We start from the raw sequence: 22,588 nt of genomic DNA, 5'->3' as shown, positions 1-22,588 counted from the left end.
AGACGTATGCGTTGCTATATGGGGCATTGGAATGGGAATTAAGTGTGTTTAGACAGATTATTTATTCATTGCTGGAAATTAGAACTGAATTTAGAAGTAGTTTTGAAACAAATTTTTGCACTTAACAAACGACATTAAATATGCAGACTAAGGGACGTCTACAATGAAGTGAGTTTCCACCGTTTCCTTAATCCACAAAAATAAAGGAGTAAAAAGAAAAAGAAAGTAAAGAAGCCGAATGGAGGCGGCGTATTCTTTATTCTTTTGTTTTAGATTGTCTGTTTACTTGTTTTCTCGCTAGTAAAGCGTTCAGTTTTTCCACTTACAAAGTCTGGAATGTAAAAAGCAAACAGGCAAATAGGCATGACACAGCTGACACTTAAAGGGAATGACAGATGAGACTTTGATTGGTTTAATGCAAGTTATACTTAAAACAATGCCATAACTTATTAAGAGAATAAGCATAACCCTGTAAGCATGCACCAGGGCACAGAGCATATTTTTCTTCCTTAAACAAGCAAAAGTTGATTTACTAACCACTGTCTAACCACTGTAAACTGTCAAAACTCCATTCACTGTGCCCAACCGCCTAAATCTGTGAACTAAAATGTAATTATTATTGCCATATATTTGAATGTGGTGTGCTGAATATTTTATCTTTATTAGACTATCGCTCCCATGTGGAGCACAGTTTGTGTTATTCAAGGATAGCTGCTTGTGTAGAGCGTTCCAAATTAGTCACTTATGAGGTTCGGTTAGAATGCTGCCAAATAGAAGTGCCTATTTTGTCTGTTGTTTTGTTTCTGATTTCCTGCCCAGCCGTGAGATGGGCACAGATCCAGCCGGACTGCTCTACTCTTGATCCACTGACGTTTCTTCTGCACTTTTCTTCTCTCTCTCACTCTTGCTCCTGCATTTGCTCCCTGCTTGTCACACACTGATGCTTGACAAACCTTCTTGTTAGCTGCAGGATTTGTGAGAAGGTGTATGTGTTCTGTTTGTGTAATCGTGTCAGCCTCATCTGATAAAGCCAGAGAGACACTGACATAAATGTCAAGCAGCTGCAAGTTTCAAGATTCAGTTGCCGTCAGTTGAAGATTTTAAGTATTGGCATAGTAAAACAAGCTTTGAGACATCTCTATTCCCTTCCTCTGTAAAAAAAGTGAAGCTAGAACAATCAAAGATGGCTCCTAACCCTCTATGGCATGAATTATTGTTTTAGGAGGAAAATTATTCACCCTAATTTTTGGGTGTTTGGGGGTCCCAAAGTAAATCAATCATAAAATGTGTTCCCCCTAGCCCCCCACCAGATTTTGGTTTGTTGCCTCAAGGCAACAACGTTCAGTTATGGCACTAAAACACCAAGGTTTGTATATTATTATATGTGAAATATATGCCATAAATACATTAGACAAAGTTTAAATTTAACATAAACAATAACAATGTGGTGAGGGGTGGGGCAGAGAGCCGTGGGAACGAATCTCACGGAAGGAGCTCTGGACTATAAGAGGAGGAACGATGGCAGAGGAAGCTGATAGAGGTCCAGGCCTCTCTCAACTTATGTTATTACACAGTTATGTTGTGTTTTGGTTTAGACGGCAGTCTTCGTAAGGAGCTTATTTTCTTTATTAAAACTTCTTAAAAGCTTGTCGGTTCTCAGCCTCCTTTTTCCTGGCTGTCAGCTGACTGTGAACTTATTTAATCAAACACCAGCCATAAATGGTGTATTGTGTTCTCGTTGGGTACCAACTAAATGTACTCATTTACCAATGTTTATTATTCACTGTGGAACCTCAGAAAGCAGATATTGGTGGATGTGAAGGTATGAGGATGGGAGGTGTGTGCCACATTTTTGTCATTTGGCTTTAGGTCAGGGGTGCCAAAATTCGGTCCTGGTGGGCTGGTGTTCTGCAGAGCATAGCTCTAACCCTAATTACACCTGAACCAGCTACTCAAGCTCTAACTAGCATACTAGAAATCGATTGGCAGGTTGGCAACTAAACTCTAGAACTAAACACTGCAGGACACTGGCCCTCCAGAGCAGAGTCTGGTCACCCTCCTTTAGATTAACCTTTGCATTCTAGTAGTTTGTATCTCCCTTTCTCTGTATACATGACCATCAAGTGGGCTAAATCCAGATGCACATCAAACTCAGCCCTGCAGAGTTTTGTTCCCTGCTTCAAAACTCGTACCTGTAGGTTTCAAATACACCTGAAGAACTCAGTCTAATCAGGGTTAAAGATAAACTGTGTAGGACTGTGGCTTTTTGCAAGTTTAATTTAATAAGAGTAATAGTATACAGTAAAGCCAATATATATATATATATATATATATATATATATATATATATATATATATATATAATGGTGATAATTATACATTCCTGCACATCTCAATCCATAGGACTTTTGATATTACAAAAGTGGTCTAACTGCACAATGTTGCCCTGAGGCAACAAATAAAAAATACCATTTTAGTATGTAGATAACAAAAAGTGTCTTTTCCTATCCAAATATGCTTCTTCACATTTTCAAGTACATCAAACATATTTTTAATTCAAAGAATTTTTAATTTAAATATGTTCAAAAGGGTTTTGATTATCTTCCGTTTTGCTACCAATTTGCTCAAGCAGGTTATGGTCCCAAAAATGGCTCTTTTTCCCCAGAGGAAAAGTCAAATCCACACCCACCTTAAATTTCATTGGTCACCAACTTATTATTAGACTCTTTTGTGAAATTTTATTTTTAAAAAATTAAAGGTGGCTTTGTGGGCCAAAAAACGTATTTGTTGTCTGAGGGCAACATCATGCTATAACATTGATGTTGTCCATTTAAAAAAAATATATTATTATTATTTTTTGTTGACAATTTAATGTATAGACAATATTGTTGTGCTGTGAAAATGATTTTTCTCTCACACAAGTTATGTATACCAGGCCTGAGGTTGTTATGGTACCAAAATATCAGTATTCGGTACCAGTACCAGTGAAAATAAACGGTTCCCAGTACCAATTTCTAAAAGTAAAAAAAAAAACATAATTAGCCCAGATACTATACTTATTAACAAAGTTGAGCAACATTTAAATGGGTTAAAAGGCTAAAAAATGTCTTAAAAGCATCAATAAAAAATCCTGCTACACAATCAAATTTGTTTTTAAAGACAGAGAGGAAAAGCATCAATCACATTTAATTAGTCAGAAAGTGCTTTACCGATGGCCTAATGTAAGACATACAGTAAGTAAGAATAATAGGTTGGTAGTACAGTTAATTAGAGTACAAAAACACAATTAGTTATAATTTTGGGTCCCACTTTATATTAAGTGCACTTAATTATTATGTACTTACATCAACAAAATAAATTCAATGTACTTAATGTGTTCATAATGTATTGCAGAACTTCTGGTGCTTTTGTCGTGGGATATGGTATAGGATTATGGACAGGTTTGCTAGTATGGGTAGGTTTAAGGGTGGGTTAGAGTATGAGGGATGGACCAACAGTGTAATTATGAATATAATAACAGACATAAATTATATTTAATCAAACATAAGTACAATGTAAAACACAATAAGCTCATTGAAACAAGTTATTACTTTTAGTATATGTTGGTCAAGCCCACTTAATATAGTAGGTCCTATTTTTGTTAGAAACAATAAATACATGTTTGCCTTATAAGTGAATAAGTGAATATAAGTGAAGGCAAATTTAAATAATCTAAACTGAAACTAATTCTTTCATTTAGCCGAAATACATTATTATTAGTGAGGTTTGCCTTTAGGCAAATCCACTATTGTTGTTTTCCATACTTATTATTTTAACTACAGCTCTAGAGGTGTAGTTGCAAGCATACAAGTTTGCGACGCAGTTTGCAAATGTTCGTTGGAATAATAGATTTGGGAAACGCCAAATCAAAGAACTATGTTTGTAACAACGGAACTTGTGACCTTAATTGGCTAACGATGGTTTTCGGAAACACACCCTGGGTCAGTTGGCATTTCTCCTGAGTTGAGTTTCCTCTAAGTGCTCCGATTTCCTCCACAGTCTAAAGACGTGCACTGAGTAGGTGAATTGAATAAAATAAATTGCCAATAGTGTATGTGTGTGAATATGACAGTGTATGGATATTTTCCAGTACTGGGTCGCAGCTGGAAGGGCATCTGCTGTGTAAAAGATATGCTGGATAAGTTGGATAAGTTCACTCTGCTCTGGCTACCCCTGATGAATAAAGAGACTAAGCCGAAGGAAAATGAATTAATGAATAATTGAATGAATGAAGCAATGAATGAATGTGTGTCGGTGCTGATGAAATAGTGTGAACTGAATAATGAATCAAACTGCACATCATGTTTATTTTTTTGCTTCATACAGTCTGCAGGGAACTTCATGAAAAGTACTTTTTTTGCATTTGTTTTTTTCCCTCATCATATTCAGTTTAGACCGCCAACACATTTATAGCTCAGATAACCACAATTTCAGATTCAGCAGCAGTGAGGATGGTGCTGGAAGAAAAGATGGGAATTTGCAAGCATATACAGTAGCACCAGACAATAAAAACAACAAGTGACAATATATTTATGTTCAGCTTTTACACTAATGCTTCTCCGCATTTTACGCGCGTTGCTAAAGTCATTTTTCTGCTTGGTTGTATTTGCTGGTTGTTCCATCTCATGATTTCAGATACAGCTCTCAGCTAGAGTTTAGATTGCTTGAGTTTCACCTTGCAAGCATGCGACTTCGTCCTTGTGTGCTTTCAGATGGAAGTCTTTGTGGTGGCTGTGAAATTGAAAAAGAATTGTCCCTGGTCTTTGTGCAGTTCAAACATGAGGTCAAGAAGTGTACTTCTGTTTCCGCTTTATTTATGTGCACTGTCATCTTTCAAGTCTGTCCCTCTCTGCATGTTTTTTCTTAGTCCCACTGCTCAAATATTCTGCCAGTATGCAGTCTTTGTTCATGGATTAATAGCGTTCCAGTGTACTGTTATGATGTTTCTTCTGTCCAGTGTTTGAGGTATTTCTTTGTTCTGGCTTTAATGATTTAGCTTGGCTAGCTAGTCTTGTTTGCATGGCCAAGTATTGCAGTTGAGAGAGCTTCTTTTTTGATTTAGACCTTGACGTTTAATAAATAAGGGTTTATAAATTTTTGAGGTGCAGATGAAAATTACTCACCAATAATTTACTAAACTTTATTTTTAGTAAGGACTGGTTAGTTTCTTGTTTCTGGTCAGTACCTGGATGTGAGATCACATGGGAAAACTAGCTTGCTGTTAGTGGTGGTGTTTGAGAGGGGTGCAGGGGCCGCTCAACCTGTGGTCTGCATGGGTCCTAATGTCCCAATATAGTCATGGGGACACTGTATTGACATTGAGCATTGAGTCTTTCGGATGAGACCTTAAACCGAGGTCCTGACTCTCTGTGGTCATTAAAAATCCCATAGCACTTCCTGTAAAGAGTAGTGGTGTAACCCGGTGTCCTGGTTAAATGACCTCTTTGTGCCATCCTCCTTATACAATTGTAAAGCCCTTTGGGTGTATGGCCATTGGCAATAAAGGAACTATATAAATTATCACCAATTAAGGCCTCATCTCCTATTACCTTTAAGAGTGAGCTGCTGTCATGCCTTGGCACATTTGCTATTTACTCTCCATGGCAGACTATGTAAGCAGAAAAAACTGCTTCACTAGAAAGGAAGTGGATCTGTTCATGGCTGAGGTTAAGAACCTCTACACAGTCTACAAAATGAGACTGATTCCACCAAAGTCCCCTGAGATAAAGACTGTGTGGAAGTAGGTAGTGGTTTATATATTTATGTATACAATAATAATATTTTACCTTTTACTGCTTTAATTTTACATATTTAAAGATGTTTGTGTGATGCACCACATCCCTGTGTAGTTGCCTCAGTAAAAGTGTATGTGCTTGAACAGGCGTATGCCAATTTATTTTAATTTCACCATTGACTTTAAACCATCTTTTAGTTGATCAATGACGCTGCCTATTTCAGTTGGCTTAAAATGCAATGCGCCAACAATGATACCTGCGCCAGGCTGAAGCTAACAAAAAAATGTGGAAGAATGATAGGGTCCCTCTATTTTAACTAATGGCCCATTTGCACTGAGTGGCATGGTACGGTATGATTTGGTACGCTTTTATGGCCTTTTCCATTGTCAAAAGATACATAAAAGCGAATCGTACCGTACCACTTTTTAGGTACCCTTTCGAAAGGGTACCAAAAGGCAGAGTAAGACACGCAGCTGAACTCTATTGGTTTACAGAGAAGCATCACTAGATTGTGCACAAGCCAGGACAATCAACAGCAGAAAACAAAGGAAGCGCCATTTTTAAATACACAGCCAAGACATAACACCCTAATAATATATACATATAATAACAAGCCATGGTCGACCCAAGCTCAAACAAACCTTGTTGTAATCTTGATGAACAACCACAAAGCCAAGAAGAGCAGAATCTACCCTGTGTCCTGTAGTTGTTTACAAGGCTGTCTAAAGCTGAGCTGATAATAATAACGTGCAAGTAATTATTGATGTGCTTCTGACATCCGATCCTTTCAGAAACGCACAAACGTGAGAGTTAAGCATGAAAAAAAAACAAAAAAAAAAACAAAAGAGCAAATAATTTTTTAAGCAACCTAAAACATGAATAAGCTGCCATGTTTAACTATTAGCATCCCCTTTTAGACTATTATGAACTCAGAAAGATGGAATTACTTTCTAACAAGAGGTTACATGTGCTGGTGAAGATTTAAGATACAGATGAGAGGTTTGCACTAACTGTGGGCTAAATGTTGCGTGTTGTTTTTTAACCCAAATAAGGACTAAATGTATGCTGTTTGTAGTTTTGGTAACATCTTAGAAACTGTAAGGGGCTGTATGTGTTCATATATGTTCTATTTATTTATTTATTTATTTGTTTTATGTAATCACAGACATTACAGTAGGCTATTACGCACATTATTAATCTGCAGTTATAATCAAATCATGTTCATGAAAAGGTTTGTAATAAACATGTATACACAGGTATTTGTGTATAAAGCATCTGTTTGGTGAGAAGTGCTTCTCGTATGATTTTTGAACAACCCATACAGCTTTACTTTGACATTTCCTCGAGCGAGAATGACACCGACTGAAACTTTCTGTCGTAAACCACACCCACAAAAAGAGTACCATTCGAACACTTTTGGCAGTGGAAATGTAAGCCTGATAAAGGTGACCTGTACCGACCAGTACCATACCGTACTGTACCTCTACGTGAAAACGGGCTATTAGTGAAACCTGCAGAAACTACATGTACACGTATGAAGCCTAACCTTCTTGACCTTTCAACCTAGGGTGAAGTCATTATGTCTATAAAATTAATTAGGGGCAAATATAGTATGGTATAAGGGACAAAACTATGGAAGTGGTGTTCTTTGTTATGCCCTGGTTTTGAGCTGCATCATGAGATGTATATTCGTGTTCATGAGTAGGCAACAAGTGCATTTGTATTTCAAAAAAGTGTTTTAATTTAATTTCTAATCCTGTTTTCAACCCTTTTTAATGCTTTGTTGCAACTACTATATAAAAGTAAAACACAGCACTACCAACACCCAGGTCATGGGTTTGATTCTCAGAGAATGCATGAATTTATAAAATGTATGCTTTGAATGCAGTGCAAGTCATGTGGATGAATCCATCTGCTGAATACATGCATGTAAATGTAATGTAAATGAGTCTCTGTTGGGTTTGTGTCAGCTCAATCCAGTCTCCAGTTACCTTTAATGATCCTCTTTATCTGCTCTGGGATAATAAGGCTAATAGTCTTTCACAAAGGTACTAAGCATAGTTAAGCTACTTATCTCATTATATTTGTTTTATGATTACTTATAATTGGTTGTGAAAGTGTGTCTTTACACGTGGGTACATCATGTTTACTGTAGCCATACAAGGACTTAAAAAAATGGGTGAACCATCAAACACACTTTTGCTTAGAATGTTTACATATTGTTATCATTAATAATTGACAACAATAATAAACAAACAAACAAACAAACAAACAAATAAATAAATAAATAAATGTGTTTAACAATAAATTATTGTTAATAATATTATTATATTATTGTTGTTCATTATATAATAATAATAATAATAATAATGATTATTATTATTATTAGTAGTAGTAGTATTATTATCGTTGTTGTTGCTGCTGCTTCTGCTGCTGTTGTTGTTTTTATATGGCTGAAACAGGTTTTTACTGATATTACACCAACTATTATTATTGTTGTTAATTTTTTTTTATATCAGTGAAACCATGTTTACAATTAAATAGGAATAGCTCTTTTTTTGAAATCCAATGTATTTTCAAGTATTATCAACTAAGTTTTTAATAATTAAATTAGTCCTAAAATTACTATTTAGTCCATAAAATGCTTCTTAGTGTGTCATGAAGCATGCTCTTCTGAAGTTTTTTGAAGTCAAAGACAGTAGAGCAGCATATGGTGGAAGGTATTTTGTTTGAGTGCCTGTGCTTTAGGTAATGTTTCTTTGAAGGAGACAAGGTTGTTCCGTGGAGCACAGGGCTGTTTTATAGCTAGGAGCGCCACTGCATTAGTCTAATGAATTAAAAAGGGCCGTGGTCTCGGGTGACTGCAGGCTGTGAGCTGACCGCAGACTGTTCCAGACACACGGACTCTCTGAAGGTCACCTTGGTCATCCCTGCCCAGGCTCCTGTGTTCATTCAGAGTTCATTCAGGGACAGAGCGCTGAAATTCTGGCCAACAGACTGGATAACATCAGCGCTGGCCAATCGCAAAATCATATGTTCATCGTGAGCTAATGTTTGGATCGGTCAAATGCAGATTATGTTGTCCTTTTCCAGACATCATGAGCTCATAGAGGACATCTTAATTCTGCAGTGTGTCTTCATATTTGGCCTTAACAGCAGAGAAAATCTGAACACTGTGTATGCATCTAAAGGACAGTATATTAATTTCCTCATGAATAAAGTTTGCTGCAGTTTCTGATCAGGACTGTGAGAAACTTATTTTAGAAACTAAAAATACACACAAAAGCATCATAAAAGTCTTGTAGAAGTCTTTAGAAGCCGTGCTATATCTTTTATGTAAGAAGCAAACATAGATCGCTGGGTTATTTCTGGATTTTAACTGAAAATATATTTTAGGGAGCTGCTAATGTGGGCCCTGGTAATGATTTCACTTTCAGTTGCCATTTTAGCATAAAAAGAAAACATCTGCAAAGGTGTGACACTCAAAGTTGTAAGATCTACAATAAGCTTCTTTTTGGGTTTGTGACATCACCAACAGTAAATATAAAAAACCAAGCCCCATACTGTATTTGAGGTTTCATTCAATGTATACAAGGTGTGCAGCCAATCAGAGCCAGCAAAGTGAACAGACTGTTATTGGGATGACTGAACAGAAGGTATAGAATAAAGGTACAATCTGTTAAAAAATGTACAATTAAAATAAGCATGATCATGTTGATGTGCACCCCATCAACGCAATTAAAGCCTTAGAAATAACTGATTGTGCCCCTCTTTAACCAGATCAACTTGAATCATTCACATTTATAAATACATCATAAATAATCAATCAAATTGATCTGGGCTAACTGATTCAGTGGAATGACTGAAAAGAACGAATAATTTACAATATGAGTATATACTAGGGATGTAACAATATTGTAAATACCGTCATACCGCAATAGTAATTTTTTTTCATTATTACCGTTGATGGATGAATCAACAAAACTATATTTCTGAGAAAAGTTTGCTTAGGCGAATGAAGCGAACGGGAGGTAGCGGGAACTACAATTCCCATCAGCCTAGGCGTGGCCCTTATCCTTTGCGGAAATGATCGAACCTAAAGCTGGTTTTAAATCGGATGTGTGGAAGCATTTCGGTTTCTTTCTAAAAAGATTCGAAAAAGGAGAAAAGGTGACAGACAAAGAAAAAAACAGTATGCAGGCACTGCCAAACTGTGGTGAAATATAAGTCGGGGAATACGACTAAAAACCGTCTTGGGGACTGCAGAACACAGCACACTTTTTAGATTAATGCAGACATTGACTTGTACCTCAAAGAGATCTCTATCTCACTCATGGCTTGTCCTCTCAAGTGGTGGAAAGACAATGCACAACGTTACCCACTACTGTCAACCTTGGCTAAATCATATCTCTCTGTCCCAGAAACCTCAGTCCCAAATGATAGCGTTTTTTTCTGTTGCAGGGGACATGCCCAGAGATCCCAGCTTTTACCAGATATTATATGATAATTTTCCTTAAAAAACCCATCTCTATCTAAGTGAGTGATTAAATGTTGAATGTGATGAGTTTTCAACAATACTAAATTTATGGTTTAATAGTTTTTTGTTATTAAAACTGAAAAATTGAAGTTCCTGTTTCGAAACTTACAGATAGTTGGCTAATTTGTATGTCATTGATATGTTCAGTGCTAAGGTAAATAAACACTTTTGCCACTTTTTTGAGAGGGTGCTTGCTGCAGAGCCATTTGAGGAGAGCTGAGCTCCAGTGAGGGGGAGCATGAGCTGTCGCTCCTCCTCCTGTAAGCTGTTTTAATGCGTACACCAACCCCACCCCTAACCCTACCCTCAGTGACATCACTCGTAGAAGAAATGCAAAAAAGGTGGAGCTCAAGCTTAAGCTCCCCCTCGCTGGAGCTCAGCTCTCCTCAAATGGCTCTGCAGCGAGCACCACTTGACTTTTTTCGAGTCTTTTCATTAGTTTTGTTTTTCCTGTAAATTATTCAATAAATACCGTACCGTGCTATTCATACCGAGGTATTATCGTACCGTGAAATTCTGATACCGTTACATCCCTAGTATATACAAAATATATATGTGTATTTACTTAAAGCAACGGTGTGTAACTTTTATTTTAATTCTTCATAAGCCCATTTCAGTCAGATAATTCCTGCTTTCAGATCCACTGAAATGGCAGGTGAACGTCAAATCAAGCAGATCTGTGCTGTCTGAAGAAAAGGTGGACACTCAGCTTTTTAAAGATAAAAAAAACTTAAAAATAGGTTAAAAGTGAGCTCCATATAAAAACTAAATTGTCTTTTTATTTGTTTAACTGCTACAATATTATATTAATTTTTTTTATAAGCAGCTTTTTGGTTTTGAGTATAAAGAAGGATTTGTTTTATTTGCTGCTAAGCAGAAACCCCGAAGTATAGCTCTATCACTGTTTAAAGTAAAAGAAAAAAAAAAACAGGATCATTCTTTTATGATGTTAGTTCTTATACATAAAAAATGAAATCAGAGAAATCCTCTGGCTTTTTTCTATTTTTTGCTGTATCGAAAACTTACCTTCTGTTTAACGGAGAGAACATTTTATTCGACACATTTCTAATCATAATAATTTTAAATGACTTATTTCTAGTAACTGATTTAATTTATCTTTGTCATGATGACAGCAAATAATATTTTACTAGGTTTTTTTCAAGATAGCCTACTAGTATTCAGCTTAAAGTGACATTTAAAGGTTTAACTAGATAATGGTTTGTTCTGTATACTATCGAAAAAATATAGCTTAAAGGTGCTAATCATTTTGACCTTAAAATGTTTTTTTTTTATTAAAAACTTTTATTCTTGCTGAAATACAACAAATTTTCCAGAAGAAAAAATATTATCAGACATACTGTGAAAATGTCCTTGCTCTGTCAATCGTCATTTGAGAAATATTTAGAAAAGAACAGAAATTCAAAAGGGGGCTAATAATTCTGACTTCAACTGTATATATAAATTATAATGCTTTTTATGTTTATTTTAAGCTTGGACGTCTCTGTAACATCTGTCTTTAACAGTCACCTCTAGCCAGAACACGTTTTGTCATGTTGAAGGATTGGAGACCAGACACAGAATAAATATCATCACACATGTGCTCAGAAAGTCGAACTTTTCAGCAGTGTCCCTGTCAGAGTATTTTGAAATACTGAAATGAACTCTGAGACTCGCAGCACGAGTCCTCCACCCGGGATGTGATGTGAGGGATAGCAAATTGTTTCTAGCATTCAAAGTGAGTATTGCAGTTAAGCTGCTGAGCGAAGCTGTTGAAGGAACTACTTTAGAATGTGTTTTTAAGGCCTTGAAGTAAAACAAAAATGAAAAGAAAAGCAAAAAATTGCATGTGGAGGTGTGAATTGAAAGTCTTACACAGACGTTTCAGTATAGCCACGTATAGAGATGTGATCTGCAGTAATGCATTTTCTATTAGGTTATGGCATCATTTGGCCTCCACCTTCTCCTTGAATTGACTCTGCTATGAATTGGAAAGCTGTAGGATGGTTTCTGCTCTTATATCTAGAGTATATCTGCAGCCTGGACTGCTTGTTCTGTCCACAATGTTCTTCTTCATAACATAGAGGGATCTTCAGGAGTGCAGATCTGACAGGAGTGCAGAAACACTTGTCTTCTTTTTGCAGCTGCACTGATGGTAGTCCACTGATAGTGAGTTCTTTTTTTTTTTTTGCTTTTCAGCCAGTGTTGGTCCGCTATCAAACCTCTTTAGCTGCCCACATATCTTCCCATCATGCACACTACCACAGTGCTTGACTGCAAAGCACACCACGGAACTGTTGTTGTGTGCATGCCATGGCCTTGCGCAAAGCTGTATTAAAATTGTATAATAGAAATTAATAAATGCATGGACACTATGCACAAATACAAGGATGCATTTACATAAATTTACCAAAAAAAACAACAGATTTTTCAAACCTCAAAAACAGAAAAAAGCTAAACTATACATTAATTAAGTCATTATGGGTTGATAGCACAGAGTGGTACACTCTGCACCCTTTTACCAGTTAATTTTCAAGTTTTTATAGTCATTTGTGACTACATACTTTGTAAAAATGTGCAAAATTAGCAAATTACTTATCAATGATTTTATACCAAATAAGATTGATCAGTTTGATCATTTAATTTTGAAGTGAAAAATCTCCAAGAAGGTCATTATAAATTTTGATGTTTTATCCTATAATTATATTTGATTTTATTATATTTGATATGATATTATTATTATTTTTTCATTTAAACCTAACCAATTAATTACATTTAAATAATACTCTGCAATGACAATATATCATGATAATTTGGTTATCCATGTATGCAAGGTCTACAACATGCAAATGACTTGAGACATTTAATTTATTTATAATAATAATAATAAAAATAATCTAACAATCATTTGTTTTTATTTCCCAACACTGGGAAACACCCATACACTTTGCATTCACACACATACACTACAGCCAATTTTAGCTTATTCGATTCACCTATAGCGAATATCTTTGGACTATGGGGGAAACCGGAGCACCCGGAGGAAACCCATGCCTAGGTAAAACAAGTAAACTCTACAAAGAAATGCCAACTGACCCAGTCGGTGCTTGAGCCATCAACCTTCTTGCTGAGGCGACTTTATACGCCCCAAATAATCTGACAAAAATGATAATATTTATGCTTGTACTTCTGCGCTTTCAAGTGTTAAAAACTATAGAGGTTTTCTTTTGCGGAATCTTTTATACACAGGGGAATTTTTCTCTTTTGTTAACATCAGATTTTCAGACGAATTTCATTACAAATGTTTTTTTTTCTTAAATTGCAATCTGTTTTATGTGTTAATATGAAAAGAGTTTAAATGACATGTTTATGAAACTCCACGTTTGCTCGGGTACACTACAGTCTTGTGTACTGTACCAACACTATTTTTTTACTGCATTTGTTTCAGATTGATTGATAATTTTAGGCCCTGTGTGTGTGGTGAAAAAAGAAGATGCTTTTCGTTTAACCTCAGTGAAGGATTTGTCAGACTGATTGAGCCATGTGTACGTTCGTTTTTGTGTGCACCTTGTGTGGAAGAGTAAATTGAAAGAAGCTTTTGCTTGCCATGATTTTGCAGTACAGCAGAACACAGCGGTAATAGAAAATTTATTAGAGCAGCATGCAGCATATATCAGTCAGTGCAGAGCATTTCTCATATCTCAGTCTAGTGCTGGAGCTTTCTGTCTTTTCTTTTACCTTGCAAGACGTATAATGGAAATGTCACGCTAAGATTTTGCCTCTTTGATAACCAGTACTGTAATGTTTACTTGTTCCCATACAAATCGCATATTAGCACCAGTGGTGTAAAGTAACAAATTACAAACACTCGAATTATTGTGATTGAGTAGGTTTTCACATGAATTGTAACTTACTAAGTAGTTTTAAAAATGTGTACATCCTGAGTACATTTTAGTGCAGTAAACTTTTAAAGGACAGCGTTTAAATATATATATATATATATATATATATATATATATATATATATATATATATATATATATATATATATATATATATATATATGCTGTCCTTTAAAAGTACCAATACTGCACTAAAATGTACTCAGGATTTGATATGATATTATTATTATTATTATTATTTTCATTTTAACCTAACCAATTAGTTATGTATATAAGTATATATACATTTTTAATAACATGTGCCTTATATAAATATAATGCACCCTCAAATAAATCAAATATTAAAATGTTTAAATACTAAACGAATGTATGTCTAAAACCAAATATTTTAAATACTTGTTCCATTTTGTTGTGTTTCTCTGCTTTGTGTAGTATTGGCGCCCTCTAGTGTGTACTAACATTAATGCCTCCCTTTTTTAAATAAAAAGAATGGTACTGTATATTTACTATCATTTTCCTCTCTCTCTTTGTGTTTTCAGGATAGTAAAGAGCCACCGGATAGCAGACTGAGTGAGTCTTTCACCTCTTCAGGTTGTACACTGGGGGTGGACCTGCGGCGACGACGACGGCGGTTTTCTGGTAACTTACAGTTGCCTCCTTTATCATGGAGGCAGATGGAGAGGTCACGCAGTCCAGATGACGAATTCATGGCAAGACCAACTACCCTGCCCTTCATCACACCCCCGCGCATCGATATCACGCCTGTGGACACCGAGTGGTGAGTCTCTCTTAGTCTGATTGCAAATCTGATTTTATTCTAAAACTATGAGTAGTGTGTGAAATGTTTGACGATAAGGAATTATTTCTGTTCTCTGAAGTTTAAATATTTTTGTGTTTGAGCTGAAATGTTTGGTGGACTTGTTAAAAAAAAATCATTAAACTTTGAAATCAGTCACACTTTACAATAAGGTTCCATTAGTTCATGAATGTTCTAACCTGAACTAATTATGATCAATACTTGTACAGCATTAACATTTACTTATGCATTAATAACATTCAAGCTCATGCTTGTTAACATTAGATAATTCACTGCAAGTTAGCATGAACAACTGTATTATTAGTAGCTAACATTAACTAACATGAGCACATACTGTAATAAATGTTTTGTACATTGTTTTACATGTTTGTAGGTACAACAACAAAAATGAACTAATACTGCTATTTACTCTAAAGGGGTATTTTAAAAATTTGTTTGTAGAATATTTTAGCTATTTTAATATTATGCAGGGTTATATAGAATATTTGCATTACTGTTAAAAAATTTGTGGAATTTGGGGGTTTGTATGTTTCAGAGAGAAGTCTCTTAATCCCAACATTGTTGCATTTATTTTTTTTTAAACAATACTGTAGGACAAAAAAAATAAATAAATACAACATTAGTTAGTCTATCTATATATCTATCTATCTATCTATCTATCTATCTATCTATCTATCTATCTATCTATCTATCTATCTATCTATCTATCTATCTATCTATCTATTCAACTATTTATTTATTTATTTATTAAAGTTAGTTAGTTAGTTAGTTAGTCACATTTTTATAGCAAAGCTAAATTTTACTCCAGACTTAGTTCTCACAAGACCTCACAAGAAATGTTCATTATAATATTCTTATTTTGTGCTCAAAAGGTTTATTTTTATCATTGTTGAAAACAGTTCCTCTGCTTAATATATTTTGGAGACTGATAGATTTAGCTTTTTTAGATTTTCGCAAAAGCATTTATTTGAAATGAAAATATTTTGTATAACTGTAAATGTCATAATTCTGACTTTTGATCAATTCAATGCATTTTTTCAGATTAAGTGTATCTATTTTGTTGGTTAAAAATAAATGTAATTAAATAAAATAAAAATAACAATAAAAATTTTTAATAAAAAAATGTAATAGACTTATATACAGTAAACTTTATATAAGCTTTTTAATAGATCATGCAGGGTGCCCTGTCTAAATACATATACATACATAATATAATATTTGTTTATGTATGTATGTTCAATACATGCATACATGGATATGTACTTGCATTAGCAACATTGCGTCTTCATTGTCCTTTGTTCAAGTTTATGGGTAAAGTGTTTCTGTTGGCTCATTTTTGATCTTGTGGTTTGGCTGTCTTTCTTTTTCTTTATGGTTTGGAAGTAATGTTAACCTTTTAAAATGACCTGGAAAGAAAGTAATATCGAACATTTTGAGTATGTGGAAATTTTTTTTGTGTTAATTTAAATGTATGATGCCATTGCTAATAATGATTTTGAATATGCATCGTGGAGAATGTACATGTCTCTGACAAGAAAGAAGCATTATTATAAGATCTGGTAGATGTTAAGCTTCATTTGAACAGGGATTGTTTGGTTTCTCAGTTTCATTTTGCAAAGTGACGCAGTCTTTCAGTTTTACTCTATAATTTTTATCCTGTCATTTATTGTTATAATCAGTGTAGTTTACTTCTCTGTTGATGATTAAGACATACCATAGAAATGTAATGCATTAAAATATATTTACAGGGCAGAAATAAACACTGTTGATGAAGCAAATGTTTGAGAAAGTAACTTAAAGAAAATATTATTATGTAGGTTCATAAACAGCTAAAAAAAGCCCTATATCCTATACCCAAAGAAAAAAGTTTTTATTTTATTTTATTTTTTTTTTGTGATTTCCTACGTCCTTTAAGTTGAAAAAAATCTACAATTTAGAGTTTTTACATTTTGTTGTTATTCTTAATTTTACAGCATGTTCACTGTAGTGGACCACAGGACCATTTTAGTTAGACAAGACTGCCACTCAGACAATAAAACTTTACAGGATATGGCTGTAAAGGGATAATAATCCAATATTAATTTAACAAAAACAAAACAAAAACCATTTTTTTCCTTTTGTATTGACATTCCTGAAACAGTTAAGTCTAAAAGAGAGCCAAAAAAAAAGTGATGTTAATCCAAAACAAATTTAACATAAAAGCAATTTAAAACTGATTGTCATTCTGTAATTGTCTCTAATTGTCTGATTGTCAGACTCTTAATCAAAGTCTCCTTCAACTATTTTATAAAGAATCCTCTCTGCTTCAGTTCTGCCCCCTACAACATACAGTCATTAATTACATTAAGATGGTCCTGGTGTCCATAGTGGACATTTAAAAAAGGATGATATTTTGAAACACAAGCAAGTTAACAGCTTTGAAAGCTAAATGTATTATTCCTGACACTTGAATAAACAAATATTTAATAATAATAGCACAAAAAAATTAAAAATAATAATTGAAAAGCTACATTTTACATGGCTCTCTCCTTCCCATAAAATGTCCTTTTTTGTATGTTGGCCATTTTGGATGCAGTGTAAGAAGTGGTTCCTAGCATGCCAGCCAATCAAACGACATATCACTAGAAAGCCCAGGATGTCCTCTGAACAGTACAACAGGACTTGACAGAGTAGCTCAAACAATTTAAAGATAATTCATGAAAACACAATGTCCACTACAGAGGACACAAGTCAATGGGCGAGGTCTCAGACGGATATACTGTAGTAATGCAAATTTTTTTTTGAATTAAAAACCATAATATTAACAGACAATTCAAAACTATTTTAATATATAATATATGAATAATTATAATCCATATAATACAAATAAATTATAAAAACTCAAGTGTTTTTTTACTCCAAATTAAATCATGTAACACAAAGTATTTTTGAGCAAATAAGATGCATTTAGACTGCGAGTTTCATATTGCATTAGATATACAGTATGTCTCATGGTTCTCGCAGCTGATTGGTCCAGTTTGGGTTTGTGATCTTTAACTCAGAAATGCTGCTCCAAATCATGGTTAGCCAGTGTGTAAGATGGCAAATGATGAAACACAATCAAGACCAACCAACCTTCTTGTGCCTGAAAACACAATCTGCTGTAAACATCTACTTACCAGGCTTAAAACCCAAACCATAGTACAACAGGCCTCTATAGGCTATAACTTCAATCTTTGTTTTGTTCACTTAATTTAGTCTTTTTAACATCTTGATCGTTGAATGAATTATTGCAGACTCGTTTATCTGTTTCTCTGACTGAAATCAAGATATCATTTATATTTTAAAAAAATTATTCCTTGGCTCCATGACAGGTATGGAAACTTGTCTAACAAAGCAAACAGCAGCAGGTCTTGTGAGTGATCAGTTGCACTAGTATTACAAATATTTTTTTCTCTCTTTTTTTAGCCAGTGAAGCGTGAATGTTGACTCTTCTGGTTTGTGACCGGTTGTTTGTTGTACAACCCTTAACAAGAGAAAATATCACCTTTGTAGGGAATAAGTGTTTAAATGTGGCTCTCATGATTCAGGTTTGTTTAGTGCTGTACAATATTCTTCAACAACGTTTAGTTGTAAATTACATGAACAGAATAGAATGTAGAGTTACGGTAGAAGCATCTGGAAATCTGAAAACTACTTCAAATTTTGACCTTTTTATTTTATGGCAAAAAGTATTAAGTATAGGAATATATTCCATAAAAAACATTTAGTACATTTTCAGCTTGTAATATATTAAAACTTAATTATCTCTAGTTATATGCATTCATTCATTAATTTTCTTTTCGGCTTAGTCCCTTTATTAATCCTGGGTCACCACAGCGGAATGAACCGCCAACTTATCCAGCACATTTTTACTCAGCGGATGCACTTCCAGCCACAACCCATCTCTGGGAAACATCCATACACACTCATTCACACTCACACACTACAGGCAATTTAGCTCACTCAATTCACCTGTACCACAAGTCGTTGGACTGTTGGGGAAACCAAAGCACCCGGAGGAAACTCACACGAATTCAGGGAGGAGATGCAAACGCCAAACAGAAACGCCAACTGACCCAGCCGAGGCTCGAACAATCAGATTTTTTGAACCCTCAGATTTTAGATATTTAAATAGTTAAAATCTCAGACAAATATTGTCTTATCCTGACAAACTTTACATCAACTGAAAGCTTATGTAATCAGCTGTATATGATGTATAAATCTCAATTTCTAAAAAACTGACCCATATGCTGGTTTTGTGGACCAAGGCCACAGATATTGTACTGATCATTAAATCATTGGAAATCTCCTTAATCTTGTTAGATAATGTTCTTAACATCTGACATATGCTTTACATAAAGCCTAAAATTATGTAAATCCCAAATTGCTGCACAAGTAGATGAAGTATATTAGTTTTGCTTGCAGCTCAGGTGATTTTAGCCACAGCTGCTTATATTGTTGCTATGAGGAGAGGACAAAAAATGTGTGGTTATGGTTGGCACCACAGCAACAGCGTATTCATAATCTTCAATCTGTCATGCATCACTCAATTTGAGGAATAAAACAATCGTTCATCATTTAAATTGGTCTGTAATATAGTTTTAAACTGCAATATATTTTGATGTGCACAACTTTACCAATAAGACCATAATCATATGTGTGTAGATATTTAAAAACAAATTTTGTGGTTAACTCCAGATCCCATATGGTTTGTTGTTTTTGATTTCACCTACTATATCTATATTCTAGTTGATGTTGTTTGCCAGTAGATGGCAGCAGAGAGTAAACTACATCCTGACTCCTGTTCTCAGGTGTTTGCGTGTGCGTGTTTGAGACACCTCTGGTTTAGTAAAGCTCATGAGCATTCATCAGTCTGCCCCCCAAAAACACTCCAGATCCACATTTGTCATACAATATATCAAAGTAGGCCATTTGGTTCGTTGCCTCTTTCAAATGGATAGCAAAATGAGGCTAAACTGGATGTTTGGTTATACCGAGCGTTTATTTAAAGGAATAGTTCACCCAGAAACAAAAGAGGTGAATGATCTAAATTTCGGTGTTTGTCACACAAAGGTATTGTTTGACCTACTTCCAACTGAAATGTAGCTCACACCCCTTTTCTACCCTTTTTTTCCCTCTTTTTTTTCTTTTTCTTCTTCTTTTATTTTCTAATAGATTTTTAAAAAAAAATCATTATTAATGTGGAATAAGGAAAAACATGGTCAGAAGATTTTATTTAATTAGTAATTGTTTCAAAGTTTAGAAGTGATAGTCTCTTTTTAATGTTTTATTTGTAAAACACATTAAAAATATACAAAAATGATGACATAAACAACAATAAGGAAATACACTGAGTATTTTGAGCAAAATAATAATAATAATAATAATAATAATAATAATAATAACAAAAATAAATAAACAAACAAACAAACAAACAAACGAATAAATGAATGAATGAATGAATGAATGAATGAATGAATGAATGAATGAATGAATGAATGAATACTAGTTTAATCTTATTTACAGAAAAAAACAAGTCTACAATGTGTTGACCAGAACTAGTTTGCAGTACCAAGCTGGGAGTTGGGGGGTGGGGACTCAATCAGAAGGAGCAGGGTCAAGAATAGTTTGGACATGTGTGTCGACAATTTAATTAAAATATTGCTAGGTCGATGAAGAGAGTACCTAATTTTCTCTAATTTTATCAAATAGAGAACATTTCTTATCCAACATTTGTGGGAAGGAGGGTGAGGGCTTCTTCAGTTCAGAAGAGTTAACTGCCTAGCCAGAAGGCTTAAGAAGGCTACAAAGCCTGCAAAATGAAAGGGTAAAGTGTGGTCGGGCGGGAGAACCCCAAATAAACCAATAATTTGACAAGGTGGAATATCAACAGTGATAATAGCCATTGAAAAAATTTGCCTCCAAGAAATGATACACTCTTAAGAATAAAAGTGATTCATAAAGGTTCTTAAGTGCTAACACAAAGTCTCATCTTTTAAACTACTTTACTCAGTTAGGAGTGCACATTCCAGTAATAAAATGATGTGTTGGAATACTAGTTTGACAGGGATTTGATAAAACAGATAAAGGCTTGATCCTCAAGGTTTTCTTTTAGTAACTTTGTTGTGCACATATTTGCTCCAGTTTGAGTTTTACTTGCTCCATACACATTTACTAAATTTTTTAGTCAAATGTCTTCATTTATTCTACTTTTGAAGGATAAATAAAAGAAATGAAATAACGCAAACCACAAATATCATTGATACTGGCTTTGCTGTACTTCAGCAAACATGCTACTGCTACTGACAGATGTGATTAGTAAAGAGCCAGTGCACAATTTCAGCATACTGCATATTTACTACGTAAAATGCACAATATTTGTCTAATGAATGAATATTGTGAGTTAAATAAATCTGAACAATACAAAAAACAAAGTATTTAAAGTTGACATGCAGTAAATAAAATGCATTTGTGATGAAATGCAAGCGAAATTAGACTCCTACGGTCATCCATGAACAAGAGGATATAGCAGAGAATGTCAATGAAAGAACAGTTCAACACTAAATTATTACTGTGTAAGAAATCTTCAGCATTTGCAAAACATTGTGTGTTTTATATATTTAAAGATTTATTCATGTAGAGTTTATGTTGGTAATAAACTAAAAAGGTAATTCGGTGTTGTTTAAACATACACACTGTAATCTGTCCATTCAATGCTACTGATGACATGAGTTTGAAAAGCAACAGACATAATGCAGTTCTAACTGAGAAAAGAACTCTTCTTAAATTTACAGTATAAGACTATTTGCCACATTAAGCTTAGCTTTTTAGCACATGCTAGCACATTAATTGTATGTGCTGTTAAGGTAACAGAAATAGATAATATCAGGTGAGTAGAGAAACCAGCATACATTGATGAATAATCGTGTTATACTTTAATAGTCACTTTTGCAAGGAAGTGGAACAAATGTTTTGTTGGTATTTGATATGGCAAACTTTAATGATGTGACCCCCCCTCCCCCAAAGTTGCTTGTACTGTTGAGTACATTTAATGCTGTGTATTTTTGAACATACATTTACTTACTCCCAGGGTTGTTTATATGGCCGCACATTGTTGGTGTTTCATGACATATAATTCTTTCGAGGTAGGTCGTTAGCCCAACGCTCAACCCCTAACCTGGAGGACCAGGACATACACACATACACTGAACAATTTAACTTACCCAATTCTCCTATAGCGCATGTCTTTTTATTTACATTTTTTGTTTTGTTTTTTGGACAACAGTATCTCCAGCAGAAAAGATCTCCAAAGCTGCCGTTAGGGTTAGGTGAAAATCTGTGTTTTTTTTTTATTTTTAATAAAGACAGCAGAAATCAATAATTAATTTGAATTAGTTAGCATGAAGTGTTTACTGCTCTAAAATATGAAAATGTTTTTATCCAGACTTTTAAAAAGAACATATTTTAGAGCAGCAATCAAAATACTAAAAACGTACAAAATCGTGAAACGATGAAACTTGGATATATTTATCCAAGTTTA

The 22,588-nt window shown here is 34.4% G+C and overlaps 1 protein-coding gene and 1 long non-coding RNA gene across 11 annotated transcripts in view; one reads left to right on the top strand and one right to left on the bottom strand.

The window, feature by feature from the left end:
- The window catches only part of pde4ba (phosphodiesterase 4B, cAMP-specific a), a 331,706-nt gene that overhangs the window by 98,432 nt on the left and 210,686 nt on the right, over positions 1–22,588 (top strand). For all 10 annotated transcript variants that reach the window (XM_068221992.1, XM_073954262.1, XM_073954263.1 and 7 more), the window contains one exon: positions 14,750–14,988. In XM_068221992.1, coding sequence (XP_068078093.1) covers positions 14,750–14,988 — 239 coding nt within the window. The remainder of the gene's footprint in view (positions 1–14,749; positions 14,989–22,588) is intronic.
- On the bottom strand, positions 451–8,014 carry LOC141386301 (uncharacterized). The gene is made up of 3 exons (XR_012408012.1): positions 6,208–8,014; positions 3,078–6,030; positions 451–2,033 (listed from the first exon to the last, which is right to left on the bottom strand). It is a non-coding gene; the product is annotated as an uncharacterized lncRNA (long non-coding RNA).

Source organism: Danio rerio, chromosome 6, assembly GCF_049306965.1.
Source record: "Danio rerio strain Tuebingen ecotype United States chromosome 6, GRCz12tu, whole genome shotgun sequence".
Lineage (NCBI taxonomy): Eukaryota > Metazoa > Chordata > Actinopteri > Cypriniformes > Danionidae > Danio > Danio rerio.
The sequence above is the reverse complement of the archived record's forward strand: the minus strand, read 5'-3'. Positions and strand labels throughout refer to the sequence as shown.